Genomic DNA, 17,090 nt, shown 5'->3' on the forward strand with positions numbered 1-17,090 from the left:
GCTGTATGTATGGTAATGGAGGAAGGCAGACTAATTAGTTTTGATAAAATGAAAGATAAATATTCACCAGAAACACAGGATTTTTATAGATGTTTACAGAGGAGGCATTTTGTCAACAAAAAGATTAAAAGCTAAGGCTGAACTAAGTAAACAGCTGCTAGACGTATTTAAAAGGGCATACAGTTCAAATAAAAACAGAGGTATTATAGGTGACCTCTATAAAGGATTGACAAATATGAAATTACACTTGACTTTATATATTAAAACAAAATGGGAAATGGAGGGAGGAATAAAGGAGGAAGAGTGGACAACAATATGGGCATATCAATGGAAATGTAGCAGCTCACGGAAATGTAGCAGCTCACAGAGCTGGAGGGAATTTGGGTGGAAATGCCTGATAAGATATTTTATTACACCTCACCAAAAATCTCACTATGAAGGTAACCCTCCCGCTTGCTGGAGAAATTGTGGAAATACAAATGCAAATCACTATCATATTTTCTGGGACGGTCATGTTATTAAAACTTATTGGAAGGGAATACATGCAGCAATACAAGAGACATTTGGAAGATATTTACCTTTGCAAAGTAAAACTCTATGTTTTGGACTTATGCCAGCAGGATGGACAAAGAACAATAAATACTTGTTTAATATTTTACTGGCAGCAGGCAAAAAAGCCATCACAAAAAATGGCTTTCTTCAGAGAGCCCAACTATGAACATGTGGATGAACATCACAGTGGACATTTACAGGATGGAGAAAATGACAGCAGATGTGAACTACAAGAGCAACCTGTTTGTATCACGATGGAAGAAATGGATGGACTACATTAAAAAACGCAGGCCAGTTTTTGATTTTGACGGTGTTAACTACTAGAAGACTAGAGGAAATATTAGTTATATTAATGGAAACAAAGACACACTCCCTACATGCCTTTTGGAAAAAAAAAATTTTTCTGCTTTGCTTTTTCTGTTTTCTTTCTTTCTTTCTTTCTTTGTTTTCTTCTTTCATTGCTTTTGTATGGATATTTTAGCTGTTTAAATACAGAAAAAAGAAAAATTACATGTAGTGACAAATTGTTGAAGTTGATGGTATTGTAGAGTGATTCCTAAATGTCAATTTAAAAAAATAATAATAAAAAAAATACGCATTTTATTTCAAGTTAATCATTTCAGCTGAGTGCACTCTCTGTGTTGCTGTTTATTTCAAAGTGATCAAACAAACAGCTCTGAAACTTTAAGTTGGATTTGTTTAAACACTAAATATTATGCACTTTAGTATGTTGGCAGATTTCAGTGAATAATTTTTATTGACTGATAGATAGTGATGTGTGCTCTGTTTTCCAATGGCTGCAATTCCAGCAGTGTAAAAGAGACTTTGTCCTGGTCCTGACCCAGAGTTTTATATAAGACCCAAAATATCCTTCCTTCTGAGGAATTCAGTTTCCTTCCTCCTGGGACACTTGTGGACATGCTCTACCTTGTTATTTCATTATGAATGTTAAAAATAAAAGTCCATCAGACGTGAAGTCGTTTTATGTCATTTATTTTGGCACGTTTCATTACAACACTTCGTGGACTAGTACAGCAGCAGGTACAGGAGTTTGTAGTGTCTTTGATCTCCGCTGACACCGGTCAGAGGGAGCCACAGTGACTCTAGTGTGGCCGAGGTGTACCCAGTCATGATCACACTGCTTTGTCTAAAAAGGTAAAGATGTTGTTTCCATTACCCAAGTTTAAACAGCCCTGCAGTCTGTACTGGGGTGACAGCTGAATGTGTGCCTGAAGTACAATTATAGCATCCAGTCACTATCACATTGTTGCATTTCAATTTTTTTTTAAAGTTTATAAATGTTGTTTGATTCTAGCTATGCTGCCACATAGCTACAACTAAGATAAGCGTGAGATCCAAGTTGTGCAATGTACCAGGAGCACTAAGACATGCAACTACAATTGTTAATGTGTCATAATTATAAGTGAATATCTGGACCTTGTGTATGTAAACATGCAGGATCCATACAGAGCCACTACCCTTCTCCCCACTAGGTAGATGAGATCACAACCTGGTCCTGTCAACACCTCTGTATAGCCCCTTTTTTATTAGTTCTTACTCGGATCAACTCACCACGACTCGACTTAGATCGACTGGTTTTCTATTACAATTAAGTACCACCTAATGTACATAGTCATTGTCATAGCAACCCAGTCGAGCATCGTGTATTTAATATGCAACAATGGTTTTCAAAAGGTTTAGTACTGAACCCCCCCGAGTCTGCTGCTGGAAAAGGTACCAACGCTACGGAAGACATCATGTTTAGTGCTGGCACCAAAGAAAGCCATCCCTTCCGGCCTTAATGACTTCAGACTACTTGCCTTGATGTCACATGGCATGAAGCTGTGTAGCCATTAACGGGTTTCGCGACCACACAGTTGCACTCCTGTAGCAGATCGTACATTATTCCCAGTTCCATGTGTTTCACCACCTCCACCTTGCACAAGTGGCTTACAAAGATGACACTGACTAAGAACACAGGTTGGCAAGGTTAAAACATATCAGAGTAAAATTCTAACAATGATAGTTACAATTTAAAATTAGAATGTCAGCATTACTGAGGAACACATGCATACCTACAGCTACAATGGATTGGAGACTACCTGCTTTTTTCTTCACTTTTTAATAAAATCCATCCTGAACCTGTCAGTGAGTTTATGGTGCAAAAACCAAACAGTGGCCAAAAACAGTCTGAGGTTTACACTGTAAAAGGCATTTAATTCAATAAGGAAAGATCACTTGGAAGAATTTAATGTGATTTATTGAGATTGAGAAATTCATTTAGATGGAATCCCAGCAGTGATTTAGTACAGGACCCTCCGGAGTCAAGAACGCTGTTGTTTGAGACGAAGAAGATAGAGGCTTGAATAGAGCTCTGGCTGAGGTGTTTGAAGGGGAGAATGTGCGGAGCCCAGATTTAAACCTTGAAACCGAGTTTGATTGATGATTGGACCAGAGTGATGATGTCAGTATTGAGATTGACAGTGTGGGAAAGCAGTAGAGGTGTAAACCGAAAAGCAGTCAAACACCCAGGAAAGGAAACTTAATCATAAGCTTCATTATTGTTTAAAGAGGTTCATATGGTTGTGACTAACCACCTAGTAATGTTTAACACTAATATTTTCACTATTGTGTGTGTGTGTGTGTGTGTGTGAAGTGTTAGAACATTTCCTCTGTGTGATCAGTAACTAAATATGAACTACATATGCCATATTTCTTCGCTCTTTTGTTCTAGGACAGATTTCTGACCCTGAGATGGTGGTATCTGGAGCCAAATTAAGCCAGTCTGAGAAGGAACTGATTCTGTCTCATCCTGGGATTGTCCCACGTGGTTCCCCCATGACGTACCACTGTCCATCCATATGTCCAGTGACCTCATCCTGTACCACATGGCTCCACAGTTCCCAGACTTTTCTTTGATGCAGCACTTTTTCAGAGGTCCATTTTGCCCAAGTTTACATCTGTTTATGCTTCTCTACTCCCTTCAAGTTTGACTACAAATGTCCTGGGAAATTCAGAAGGGAACCAGGCAGCAGTCTGTATGTCTTGTATGGGCACGGCAACGCAAAGCATGGCTGACTTCCAGTCATTTTCGGGAGCTATGCTTTTGCCACAAGGGGTATGAGGAGCAGGATTCTGCAGTAAAGACCCCAGCTGCTGAGATCTCCGTTTTGATTTTATTTGCATGATTTGTATTTTTAATATTTGTTTTGTAGTGTTTTAATCCACTGTGGACTGGCTGGACAACGGACAAACTGGTTAACACCTGTTGAGGTGTGGGTGTGCCCTGAGGTGGCCTATCAGCTGCTGAAAGGACCTGTTAAAAAAACTGTCCGAGCACAAAAAAGGGATGAGGGCCCAGACTCTAGAAAGTAGGAGCACGTATAAGCCAGGTGAGAGAGAGAGAAGGACATGCTGCCTGATCACCAGGTGAAAAGGCTTGCGTGAAGATGGGTCCATCAACACGGCATGGCCATCCATTTCTGGTCACAGGTACAGGTTTACACCAGGGCAGAGGTAAACCTGTACCTGTGTCTGTGAGTACTGTTTGTCATTCGCTGGCTGCAGCCCTATTGGTGGGGAGGGCTCCTATGGAGATTAGCCAGGCCAGGGGTTTTTCAGGACAATTTTATTGAGGGTTTGTGTTGGATTTTAGTTTTAAAAGAACATTTGTTTTATTGTTTAATTTTTTTAAATGGGAATAAATTTGTCTGATTAGACTTGCTCAGTGTCTTTGCCCTGGGCTCGATTCGCTTGCCTCCCTCGTATTAAAGGACCTTCTGGTGTGACATTCAGGCCCACCAGCTTTAGCGTGTTAAATTCCTTTATAGTCGCCTCTGTTTGGACTTGTTGAGGTGAAGAGCAGTATTTAAAACATGACGTGTCCAGGAAGCTCACGTCAACATACAGAATGGCTATGCTACTCTGAGCCATTCACACAAGGACTACTGTCATGGTTCTGGGTCTTTGACCCACTGCTTTGTGTTTAGAGCTTTTAAACCTTGTTAATTCTTTATTGTTCTGAGTTTTGAAAAATGATTAATGTTCCTTGGTTTTAGTTTTATACCTTGGTTTCCCTGTGTTTATGAGTTACACTTATTCCATATTGTTTTCGCTGTGTATTATGTATGTCTAGTTTAAATGTCTTACATTTATCAGTTCCCTTTAGCGCAGTGGTTCTTAACCTTGTTGGAGGTACTGAACCCCACCAGTTTCATATGTGCAGCCACTGAACCCCTCTTTAGTGAAAAATAAAATGTGATTTTTTTCAAATTCAAGACATTCATAGGTTTTTTTACTGGTGCACAAAATGAGCCATGCATGTCACGGCGGAGGCTTTGCCGAACCCCTGAGACCGACTCACCGAACCCCTAGGGTTCGATCGAACCCAGCTTAAGAACCACTGCTTTAGTGTCTCCCTCCTGTCCTCTTACAGTGACCTCTGTATTTTGTCATTTCGTATCTTCCAAGTCCGTCATGTCTTTCTTTGTTTACCTGTTGTCTGTGTCAAGCTCATGTTTCTTAGTCTGTCAGTGTTTCTGTTTGCTGTTTTATTTTGATAGTCTCTTGTCATGTGTGCTTTATGTTCAGTTTTGCTTCCCATCTGTCGTTTTGTCTAACTCCCAGTTGACTCCACTCACGTAATCACCCTCCTGTGTATATATTATGTCAGTTTGCCTTTGTTTTTTGTTGAATCATTATCCTTTTTCTCCCCTGTGTTTCCTAGCTAGTCTTTTGTGAAGCTTATACTGTCTCCAAGAGTTTGCATTTGGATCCTCTACTTGACCACTACTGGCGAGTTCAGGCCAGAATGGCAATTATGGGACTGGTATGACACAACCTTGTCACTGATACCCAAAACAAGCTTAACTGTGGAAAGAGTTTGATGAAGTATTTATTGTTGAATTGAAGGCTAACTTAGACCTGTACTATTATAACACACTCATGCATTTGTACTTTGCACTAAATTGAACTAAGCTCTTGCCTTTATAACCTCTCACCTTTTCCCATGTGGTTATTTGCTAAAGACACTACAATCAGCCATTTCAATGTTGTCCTGTTTTTGTAATTAAAGAATGCTCGTCACTGTAAGGTCAGGGAAGTCTCCAGGGTGATCTCTGTGCAGTCCAACATGAACCTGACATTGGCACAGCACATCTAGAATTTCAGGGACATGGCGGGCTTGACTTTTTCCCTGCTTCTCTAGATATGAAGTGAGAATGAACACAATGAAAAGATAATTGGCCCAGGTGATGGTATTTCTCCTGACTGTGGCAATGCACAGTTTAAACATGTAAGCAAGGAGTTGCTCCTTAATATCAGCAGTACCCTTCATGGAGTATATCAGAAACTCATCGGTTAATGTTATGCTATGGGGGAGGGTTAGGGTCAGGCAGGCTTTCTCACCTACCTTCTTTGCTTTGGTCCAGTACACTAGTTGAGAAGTAGATGATGCAAAAGATCCTAAAGACACTTGGATGGAAATTTAGTGCAGAGTTTTATTTGTCCATCTGATGCATACTATCAGCTGAACAGGGCAGGAGATGGCAGAACTATGTCTTCCAACCTGGTTTCCAGGTCTTAGATTCCCAGCCTCATCCAGGGCACCTGTGGAGATAAAGAAATTAAATACAATAAAACAATAGTCTTGGCATATTTCCACTACCTGTGAACAGACCACAGAAGAGCAATCATAACCAAAACATCTCGTTAACAACATGCCTGCAGATTCCACTCCCAGAATCCCCAACAGCTAGAAAGCAGCTGTTACAATGCAGTAAACTGATGAAACTGATAATTCACTTTTTTTTCAGCTAGCACCAAATCCCAACAGTTGCTTCAAGGCACTTTATATTGCAAGATAAAGATCCTAAAATACTACTAAGATAACATATTTACAGTAGTTGACAAGTGAATGTCACTGAAATATGTATGTGGACTGACTAAAATCTGTGAGTGCATGCATATTACCTAATTAACATGGAAGACTCTGAACAGGCTAGTTACAAACGTACTGCTAGATACTGCTACGTGAATTTTGTGAACAAGTTATGTAACAGATGAGTTGTTGTTTGGGCCGAGAGGCATTTAACAGTAAATTCTTTAATAGTACATATAACATTACCATACACATTGAACAACCTAATATCCATGAGGCAAAAGCTTACCAGCGGATGGGTGTATCACGCAGTCATGATCCAGCTTCACAGCAGTAGCAGCCATATCGCTACCTTCACCAGGCTAAGATGAGGCAGATTGACGTTTGTTCATCATTTCATATAATGACCGCTTTTCAGTGGTGGAGTAGAACTTTTTTAAGGGAAAAGGCTTGGGACAACACTGCTTTTTTGACAACTGATTGTGCAGCCACTGAAATAATCTTCATTGGTTATTGCATTTATGTCTATTGCATAAGTGCAAATTCAGCACCTCCTGTCTTCTGATCACCTGTATCTATTTCTTCTTAATGGCTGTCCCAACCAGGAATGAATGAAAAGATAAGTAGGGCTGTTTTTGTGTACAACAAGAACAGCCTGGCATGCTGCAAAACTTTGATATTTACACGGTGCCATTTCTTCTGACCTGCATGTGAGGTAGTCAGACTCGAACGTCAAGGAAGGTGGTAGGGAAGCAGACTATGCAGACATTTTGGGTTTCCAAGGTGAGCAATTTATTTGCAGTGAACTTAATTTAATGTATAACTTAACAAAACTTCCCCCAAATCAATTCAAAAACTCAACATAACATGGCTCTGGTGACCCAGCTCACCTCTGCTCTCTCCTGCATCTGGTAGAGACTGGCTTTAAATAGGGCCATCAATTTCCCTCCAATTGCCCAGCCAGTACCACTCACTCAACTGAGGGATCTAAAACTCTACACAGATGATCTAAAAACACAAAACCTCTACACACTTCTAATATGCACATTTACACAACTAAATGGCAGTATTAACGAAAGGAAAAACATTCAACAAATCCCTTTAAACATTAACACAGACAAAAGGAAGCATCTCTCTGGAAAAAGAAACCCCTCCACATGGTTTGACCTGATGATGTCATGTGTGACATGATCAGGACTTTAAAATAAGGAAATGCCAGGCGGGCGTTTCCCCACACCTGACCCTCATGAAGACTGAAAAGACAAACAGAGTAAGTATGAACAAATGACTTAATGTGTAACATAATAAAGTATAAAGAAACATAACTTAGTATTTGTCTTAATTTGCAGAATGTTTGATTTGCCGGCAACAAAACGCTTCCACAAACAAACCCGAGATAGTGAGTGAAGCAATGTTACTTGACAAATAGCAAATCATAGCAAATACATAGAAACAGAATAATGTGTACAATGTGCAAAAAAAAAGGTAAACACATATGGGACAAATGGAGAGCATTGCAACTGCTTCTCCACTTTGTCACACTGCAAAGAAGAAATCTACTATCTACTTATCACTACATATTAGGATGTCCTGCTGCTTGTTATGAGCAACTTCCGATAAAAAAAAAATGTGAAAAAGGTCTATTATGTGATAATGCACTGCAGGTTATCTTACAAAATAATGTGAAAGTAATGTAATAAGTAATGTAATAAATCCACTACTTTCTCCAGTGAGAAATTCAGTAACATGCTGCATTACTTTTAGGAAAACTAACAAGTAATGTGAATGAAATTACTGTTTGTTTGTTTGTTTGTTTGTTTGTTTGTTTGTTTGTTTGTTTGTTTGTTTGTTTTAGTAAAGACCCCAATAATATTCATGACATGACAAGTATAAGTGTATTAACAGTTTAATTTGATTCTATTGTTGTACACCAAAACATTTGGTTACATCAGTAAAATTCATAAAATTGCTACATTTAATCTGTATATATAATATACTTTTTTAAAAAAAAGTATATTCTCGAAATATAAAATTTCTTCATTTCAAAATGTCTTCTTCAAAATACTTTTCAGGGGGCTTTTTAAATAGTTTGGTAATAACGAATTGCAAGCTTATAAGTAATTCAAGCATGGACCAGGTATTCAGAATGGCTATATGAAAGTTGTTGTACAAAGAATGTTCCCATCCCTACCTGCCCACCCATGAGTCCTACTACACAGTCAACAAATCCACACAGTGTTTATCTTTAAAAAAAAATCAGAAGAACAAAAAATAATGGTAATGATAACAAAGAATAGAATAGAATAGAATAGAATAGCCCTTTAATGTAACTGCACATGTATAACAAAATTATAGGTGCTCCACACCAATGGTGCAGGAATAATATTTTTTTAAAAAGACATCAAAAATAAATAGCCAACAAAAGCAATATATACAGTCTAGAGGAATATATACAAAACAATAGAAAGGCAAATAAGATTAAAAGGGTGAGTCAACTATTCCCGTACCTTCCAGTCTACTACGAAACATGTAGCAAACTTTTCAGCCATCAACTTGTGTGGCACAGATCGGAGATCTTACTGAAGACTTCCGTTCAGCAAAGTCTTCCCTTTCAGAAGTTCTTCAAGTAAAGTAGACAAACTATCTACACTATCTTGACAAAACGTCTGAAGTCTGAGGTTGACAGGAAGCTGGATCCTCACAGGGTGCCCCAGGAGTGACGGGGATGCTTAGGAGGCCAGTGAAAGTGGAAGCCAGACGGGACACTGGCAACAGCAGAGATGGACCCCCTCAGAAGGCTTGGCTGGCGGGCAGTGTGAAAGAGGCCAGCACCAAAGATGGGACCCCTCAGGAGGATAGACCAGAGAGGAGAGGCTGAGGTGGAACTCATCTGATGGTCGAGCAACTGCATCATAAGAGACCCTCTGGTCCAGGACCTCTGGAGACCAGGAACTATGTCAAAGAAGACCCTCTGGAGGCTTGGCTAGGGACTGACATCAGCAGAGGTGATGGGGCACCGTGCCTTAGCTGGCAGCTGATGACGGCGACAAGGAAACAGATGATTTGGAAGGAGTGTGGTGATGATGGAGGAGGCAGAACCCCTCCAGAATCTTGGTAAATGGCCTGTCATTGAGGCGCAAATCCTTGTGCTCTGGCAGTGTTGAAACCATAGGTTCTGGCAACGTGGGCTCTGGATACTCGGGACACTCTGAGGATGCAGGATACTCAAGATACTTAAGGATGCTGGACCAGGACATGCAGCCAACTCAAGCAAACGGGATACTCCAAGTACACTTGGAGGTCGCTGGAGATACCAGTTGAGGTACAGTTTTTATCGAGACCCCAACACAGAGAAACAGTCTCTGATTTCACCAGCTCAGGAGCAGAAAACAGTTTTTAACAACAAAACTCAGAATTAACACAGACTGGCTTAGAAAATAAAGCCTGAATTTTCATGTTGGACTCAAAGATACCCAGCTCGTTTTCACAGTCACCAGGCTGTGAACACAAAACACAGCTAGTTTGTAAAAACAAAGTTCATTAACAGATTGGAAAGCTTGGATCACAGAAAACTGTTTTCATTTCAAGCTCAGTCTTAGTACTTGAATACTCTTAACAGAGGACACCAGTCATGGTACCATTGTGTGGCAGGCAGGATCTGGACCCAAATGCAGGGCTCGGAAGACAAAAGATAAACTCAAAGGCTGGCAGGGCAGCTGGTGCTGATCGGACAATCAGACACTCCCTTTATCAGGAAGTCAGTGGCACAGGAGGGAAAGCCGTCCCAGGAGTTGGATAGCAGAAAAGCTGCACCAGTAATCTCACTAAAGAAAGCTCTAAATGAAGCATCTCCAACTCTGCAACACTGTGTATGTGTACGTGTCCTTATGTCGCTGAAGTAAAACTAAACATAAGACACAGTGAACAAGAATTACCAAGATAAAAACAGGAAGACTCCACAAAGTATTACTGGAGCCCAATATAATGCCATCCAGAGTAAGCAGAGACATGGTGGGGGAAAAAATGAATGGTGGCTCAGAATTAAACACATATTTTTGAAGCTTAAAATACACCAAACAATTGACAGATAACACATCTGCATAATCATTTCCAACACTCTGAAGGCCAGCGAGGACAATTTGGATGCTCTCCAGGAATACACTGACTAGTGCTTCGATGTTAAGAAGGCACAGAGTTCCTCTTTCCAAGAACGAGACACCATGTTCAGAGAAATTGCCCAGAAGACTCCCCGAAAACAACATCACCACCCGGTGAAGACATTGGCGACATCCTCTTGTCTCTGGTCGAAATTCTACACCGGGAATTGCAATTCTCTTTGAATCGTTGGAATTTAGCCACTTGCTGCTGACCAGATCTCGCTACAGGGTCAATTCTCTAAAAGTGTCACCCAGGTCAGTGAAGAAAATCAAAACATTTTTCTTCTTTTTTCTCTATGTATTATTGTAGGGTCTACCTTGCAATGTAAAGCACCTTGAGACGACTGTTGCTGTGATTTGACGCTGTATAAATAAACTGAATTCCCAGTTCAATGAAGCTTCACTCAAGAGCTCCCATGCTATCATCACCATGGACCAGTTCTACGTTTCCACGTAGAACTGGTCCATGCTATCATCACCATGGACCAGTTCTACGTTTCCACGTAGAACTCTAGCTCTACCACGACCCCAGTGCCCCTCCCTGGTTGTATTAATGCCACTCCAGATTAGAATCCACTGCCTTTATTTCTCCTCCTCTTCCCTTATTATCTATGTCGGCTATTCTTGTCAGTTCCATAATTCAACATGATGTCATATCACCAACAGTCTCCGCAGCATAACGGTGGCAGTTACAATGTTCTTGTTTCTTTCATCCCTCCGTCTTGCCCCTTTGCATGTTTCCTTCTCTCACTGCACCGATAAGCTCTTTTCCTACTTGGGCACATACAACTCTCCACTAAGATTATGGGCTGTCCATTACTCTTTTCACTCTCTCTCACTCCCAGACCTCTCAATTAGTTTTTCTTTCTTTCTTTTTTGCTTCTGCACCCTTGATCTTTACACAGAGATTATTTCATCTGCTTGCACATGCGCACTCAGCATCAACATATTCACTACAGCCTCACAGCACACACGGACTCACACACAGGCACGCACATGCTCGCTCATATAACTTAATGTGCACATATATAATCAGTCAACACCAAGCACCACGTACGGGTCTACGTATTGCACGCTTATGAAACCTTTCTTACATCCGATGGACGTGTGTTTTTTCTCATTCACTGGAATGTCACACACATCATTCAACATTAGCTACATACACACAACTCTGGGCACACTGAGGTTTCTTACATAGAATATGTGTGGAGCTGGTTCCAGAGAGAGGAGGTTAAAGATATTTAACCAGCTTAAAAAACTACAGGCAAACATTTTTTTATTGCAAGAGCTTCATAGACCTGTCACAGCTACAGATGAACCTAAAACACCTGAGTTTCCTAATGTGTTCGCAACTTGCTATAACTATAGGGAAAGGGAAATAGTATTAAAAAATGTAATTTAATATTTCTCAACACAGTTATTTATCCAAAAGGATAACTTTATGATAATTAAATTATTTATATATAACAAAAAGTTATGTATTGTAAATATATATAGCCCAAATATCCCTCATTCTTCCACATTTTTAGCTGCACTCTCTGAACACCGACATTGCTCTTTTGTTCTTGGGGCGATCTCAATTTTGGATTAAATGAAGAAATGGACAGACTCAGTACAGCTGGAACTCATGTGCAATTAATGACTTTGCAATGCACAGCCATGTCTTCACTTTAGACTTGTAGTCAAGACCGCCTAAACCAAGACCAAGACAATACCAAGACCAGAGGGTATCGAGACCAAGACAAGACCAAGACCAAGTTGAGACGAGACCAAGACCGAGACAAAAAAAAGTCTTTAAACTGCAGCCAGCTGCTGCTTCGTTTACGGGTGTCAGGCACATTTATGTGTTTTTGCTCTCGCACAGCCCTCCTCACCGCTGTCTACTGTCTCACTCATTCACTGAGAGGACAGACGCACTCCCCACTTGACTGTCGTGTCTCTCATCCTCTCTGTTTTTCACATAATGATATTATCCTATATCCTGGCATCTGATTGGCCACAATATGGAGGGATTGGAGCATAGCTGAGTCACTAGGTTATTCTGTTTAGATGTTGCATATTAGATTGCCCCTCGTTTCCTTACCCCCTGTGTCCCCCCTCCGTGTATCTGTGAGTTCCCATGCCTCATTTCTCCTCCTTGTGTTTTCCCCAGCCTGCTATGTCTGTGCTCTCCCTGTGTTCTCTCTTCCCTTCCTGTCTGTGTCTCTGTGTACTTCCTGTTTTACTTTGATAGTCTCCCGTCAGTGTACGTCAGGTTGTTTTTGCGCCTGCCCTGTCTCATTAAGATTATCAGTGTCACCTGTGCTCCCCATGTGCTCCCACGTCCCTCGTTATCCTTCTGTGTATTTATGTCTGTGTCTCCCTCAGTTCTGTGTCACGTCCTTCCTCAAACTGTGTGACTTTCCCTGTGTCTCTCCGAGTTAGTATTTCCCAGCTCCATGAGCTTGCATTTGGGTCCAGTTCCTTTTTTTTTTTATTTCTTGCCTGTCCCGTTTGGCTCTTTTGCCATCAGAATTATTGTCTAAAGGCGAAGAAAGATGCCCAACGGATTTACTTTACCAAATGAACCATCCCAGCCTTGCCATAATGGTCCATTTGATTCACCTTTTTTTTTTCCACTTGTTAAATACAGGACAGACTTGACTGGGGGAAAGAAAAGGAAGAAAGAAAGGGAAAGAAAAACAGCGGGGAAGAGGGACGGGGATAAAGGGCAAAAAACAAAAACCAACTAAATAAGCAGACAAAAAATCCATCTATCAATCACCTGGATCACCTGTTGAGAAAGAAAAAAGAAAACAAGCAGAAGAAAACGAGAGCAATACAATAAACAACATCACGATGATATATGTGAATATGACAGTAAATACTAAATATTAAACATTATTGTGCAGCACATAAGATCAACAGAACACAGTGTGCTTTGAGGTAGGAGCCAAAAAGGGTGTAGTTTGTGGGTGTGAGCACCCGTGTGTACACCTGTGAGCATGGACGCGCTTGTATTTAAAAGGTTCCTTCATGTAATGATCTGCTAGAGGGTGTGGGGGGGCCACAGCCCCGTCCTCCAGGGCATGAAGCAGGTATGGAGGAGATCAAAACTCCAGACATCCAGAGGCCCCCAGAACACAAGAGACCAAGGAAGACCAACAGAGGGGCAGCCGCGCCACTGTCCCAGTAAGAGCTGAGGAGAGTCCCAGATGAGGGCTCACTCAGCAGCCGCGGAGCAGAAGCCAGGGGGAGTTGCAGTGACGCGCCCGTGAGCTCCGCCGGCAGCCAGCTGTGCCTGAGTGACCGAGCCCCAGGCCGAGAGGCCGGGGGCACCCCACCTCCGAAGTGGCCCGAGCGAGCCCCAGGCTCCAGGCCCCAATAAGCAGCCACCAAGGAGTGAGCCGGTGGCAGACACAGGCATTTGGGTCCAATTCCTGCCTGGACACAGCGTATCATGGCACAAATATGCATCAGCCAAAACTGTCTGCAGAGAACATAATAATGACAGTACCAGGGCCCACTAGGATGACCGTGACTCGTGTGACAAACATCAAGTCAGCTTTTGAGCTTGTCATGCACAGCTCAACACAGAAAATATTCTTGAAATGACAACTTTAGGAGGAAGGCATGTTTTGGGGGAGAAGGGGAAAGTGCTGGATGTAATCACAGAGCACACAGAGAAGAGTACTAAACTGAATCAATTTCAGCCTTCATTTTTCATGATGTATATTGTATTAATAATTAAATTTCATTATCTGTGTCTTTACCACACATTTGCCACACAGGTGTAGATACTGTAGGTTCAGTGAATGCTGAAATTGCACTGATTAGAATATACTGGACATTCAAAGCTAAGATTCAGCGCACTGTTAGAGGCTGGGATTGGATGACTTCATCATATATACAACCTTTGATCATCGTTTATGTCCAGTTGAGAATGAATCTGTGCACTCACATATTAAATGAACTGAAATCAGTAGTGTGATCTCCAGTCTTGATATAAGGAATGAGAGACTAAGGAGCTTGGAAAGAAAAGCGTCTGGACTTCTTTGAGTTGCTTGAAGACGTTTCACCTCTCATCCGAGAAGCTTCTTCAGTTCTAAGGTCAAATGGTGGAGAGTCCCAGATTTAAAATTCTGCAGAAAAGAGGTGAATCAGCAGAATTTCTGCTGGAAAGAGGTTTCTGCTGAAAACAGCTGAAAAAGCTGAAATTTGTGCTGAAAATAGTTTAAAAAGTTTAAATGTGAACTGAAAGAAATGTTGCCATAAGTGGGATTTGAACTCCAGCCTCCCAGTCTCAGAACGGCTGCTCATCTCACTAAGCTAAAACACAGCTCAGCCCAATACAGACTTGCGGGGTGGGGTGGCTGTAACTCAGGTGGTAGAGCAGGTCAGCTACTAACTGGAAGGTTGGTGGTTCGATCCCAGGCTCCACCAATCTGCATGTCAAGTGTCCTTGGGCAATGCGTCCATTGGAGTGTGAATGTGTATGAATGTTAGAAAAGGTTCTTGGGTGAATGAATTAGTTGTATGCTCAGAGTAAAAATGTGTCTATTATGCTCTATAAGAACCAGTCCATTTACCATTTACAGACTAGTGAAGAAACATTAGTCATGCTATTAGCTCCAGTCAACAGATGTCTTATTATGTGTCTATTATGAGTGGCAGGCAAACAAGGAGGTGCTGCGTGCACCCATTTCACTCTAGTCCCAGGAGGAGACTAACACTGAGAGAGGAGTCAAATGCAGCATCTCGGGGGAATCAAGAATAAGTGCTTTTCAACGGAGAGTGATTTTTTTTTTTTATTTCACTGAAGGGATTCACTGAAAAGACACTGGGAACAAGAGTTGTCTGATGTAATGTTTACACTGCGAGACACTGAAAGGCTGCTGTGTACGTTATTACATGAACATCTGACTGTGAACAAGACTTTACTTCTGACTTCATGTCGTTACATTTAAAATATGAAGACAAATATTATACACATGATGGCATAAGAATCAGTCTTTCGCCTTGTTTTTATAAATCTATAACTAATCTATTGAAATCACAGTCATACTGCCATACTTAATAAGAGCCGGTGCTAACAGAGAAGCGCTCTGAGACTGTTGTTGTTGCCAAGGCAACCACTAATGTGCAGCTAGGCTAACAGGAGCTTGCTAACTTTAATAAGACCGTGTTTTATACAACAGCACAGCCATATAAGGAATCAGCTGATCACTGCCTGCAGCGGAATTTCTTTGCTTTTTCTTATTTAAGATTGAAGTCACCGCCTTATTGGGCAGGTTGGTAATGTGACGGGGACAGGCTGCATGCTGTCTGCCCCGGAGAAATGTGCTGTCAGACACTGGGTAATGCTCAAGATGCCTAATGATAGCGGCTAATGTCAGCTTAATAGTAGCTGCCAGCCTGTGTGTTGTAGTCAAACAACCGCACTGAGTTCTATTGTTAATGAATTAGTTTCTCTTTTACAGAGAAACGGCAATAGTGCGTTAGTTTCACTGAATAAAGGCTCGTGTATCCATGACTGCGCTGTGTTTGGCACAGTGTTTCGTTTGCATACACGCTTTCATGTGTGGACTATGCCCGGTGACCGTGGCTGTCATGCTTGTGTTCGTGTGCAGCGGAGACAATGCAGTGCTGAACACTGATGCACTCATACATGTGTGTATGTGGGGGGACTGTTTTGGTTTGTTCAATAACGAAACCGTCCTCTACCAACCCTCGGTCCACCCCTGTCCTCCGCCCGTCTTCGCATCACCGTTAACCTTCCCCCCAATGAAATGACGGCTGGCTGTACCCGAGACTGGTGGCCGTGCAGCCGGGCTAAATACTCGGCGCAGTCAGCGCTATGCCACGGCATTGTCAGAGCCTCTTAAGCTTACCGGCAGTCAGAAAACAGCGCTCCCCATGCTTCGGCCACCGAAGCTTACCTTGCTTTGGCCGATCTCTCGTAACTCCATCCCGTCCCAGTCCCCAGATCTCCGAAGCCCGAAGCGGGATAATTCCTCTCCATGAAAGAAAGAGCTGGATGAAGATGCACAGATAGTGAGGGGGAGGGAGGGGGGATATCTTCACTTCCAGCGCCCGATTCTGTTTATTCCTCTGCTTGACAAGCCTGTAGACTGAGTGGGGATCGGGGGCGGTGTGGGGAGCCGCGGCGGACAGGAGCACCTCCTCCCCCCCTCCTCTCCCCGTATATTTAACTGTCTATTGTCTCTCGTGTTAAGCCGAACAGATGCTCCACGTCGCAGCTTTAATAAGAGAAATTGTATTCACACTGCTCCGATAGCTGCTGCTTACTCGCTCTTTTCGCGTTTTGTTCACATGACGCCATTTTTAAGAAGAATGACTTGGCTGGCGTGATCGCCTTCTCTCTTACACGCATGCACGCCTTCGCAGTGTGCTGCAGGCAGTTGTAAACACAAAACAAAAACTAAGCTTCTACAGCAGTTTTACCTTTCTATGACAAACAACACAAAGGCTGCAAACATGTCCAGAAGAACTTCCTCGTGATT

General features: G+C 41.9%; 1 protein-coding gene and 1 long non-coding RNA gene across 2 annotated transcripts in view; both read right to left on the reverse strand.

The window, feature by feature from the left end:
• LOC120736305 (proline-rich protein 12-like) overlaps positions 1 to 17,042 on the reverse strand; it is a 32,408-nt gene extending 15,366 nt beyond the window's left edge. The window contains exon 1 of the mRNA XM_040036320.1: positions 16,506 to 17,042. Coding sequence (XP_039892254.1) covers positions 16,506 to 16,588 — 83 coding nt within the window. The 5' untranslated portion in view covers positions 16,589 to 17,042. The remainder of the gene's footprint in view (positions 1 to 16,505) is intronic.
• LOC120736283 lies at positions 8,276 to 12,341 on the reverse strand. The gene is made up of 2 exons (XR_005696454.1): positions 11,098 to 12,341; positions 8,276 to 11,046 (listed from the first exon to the last, which is right to left on the reverse strand). It is a non-coding gene; the product is annotated as an uncharacterized LOC120736283 (long non-coding RNA).
• Positions 17,043 to 17,090: the final 48 nt, after the last annotated feature.

Source organism: Simochromis diagramma, unplaced genomic scaffold, assembly GCF_900408965.1.
Source record: "Simochromis diagramma unplaced genomic scaffold, fSimDia1.1 OVJJ01000497.1, whole genome shotgun sequence".
Taxonomy (NCBI): Eukaryota; Metazoa; Chordata; class Actinopteri; order Cichliformes; family Cichlidae; genus Simochromis; species Simochromis diagramma.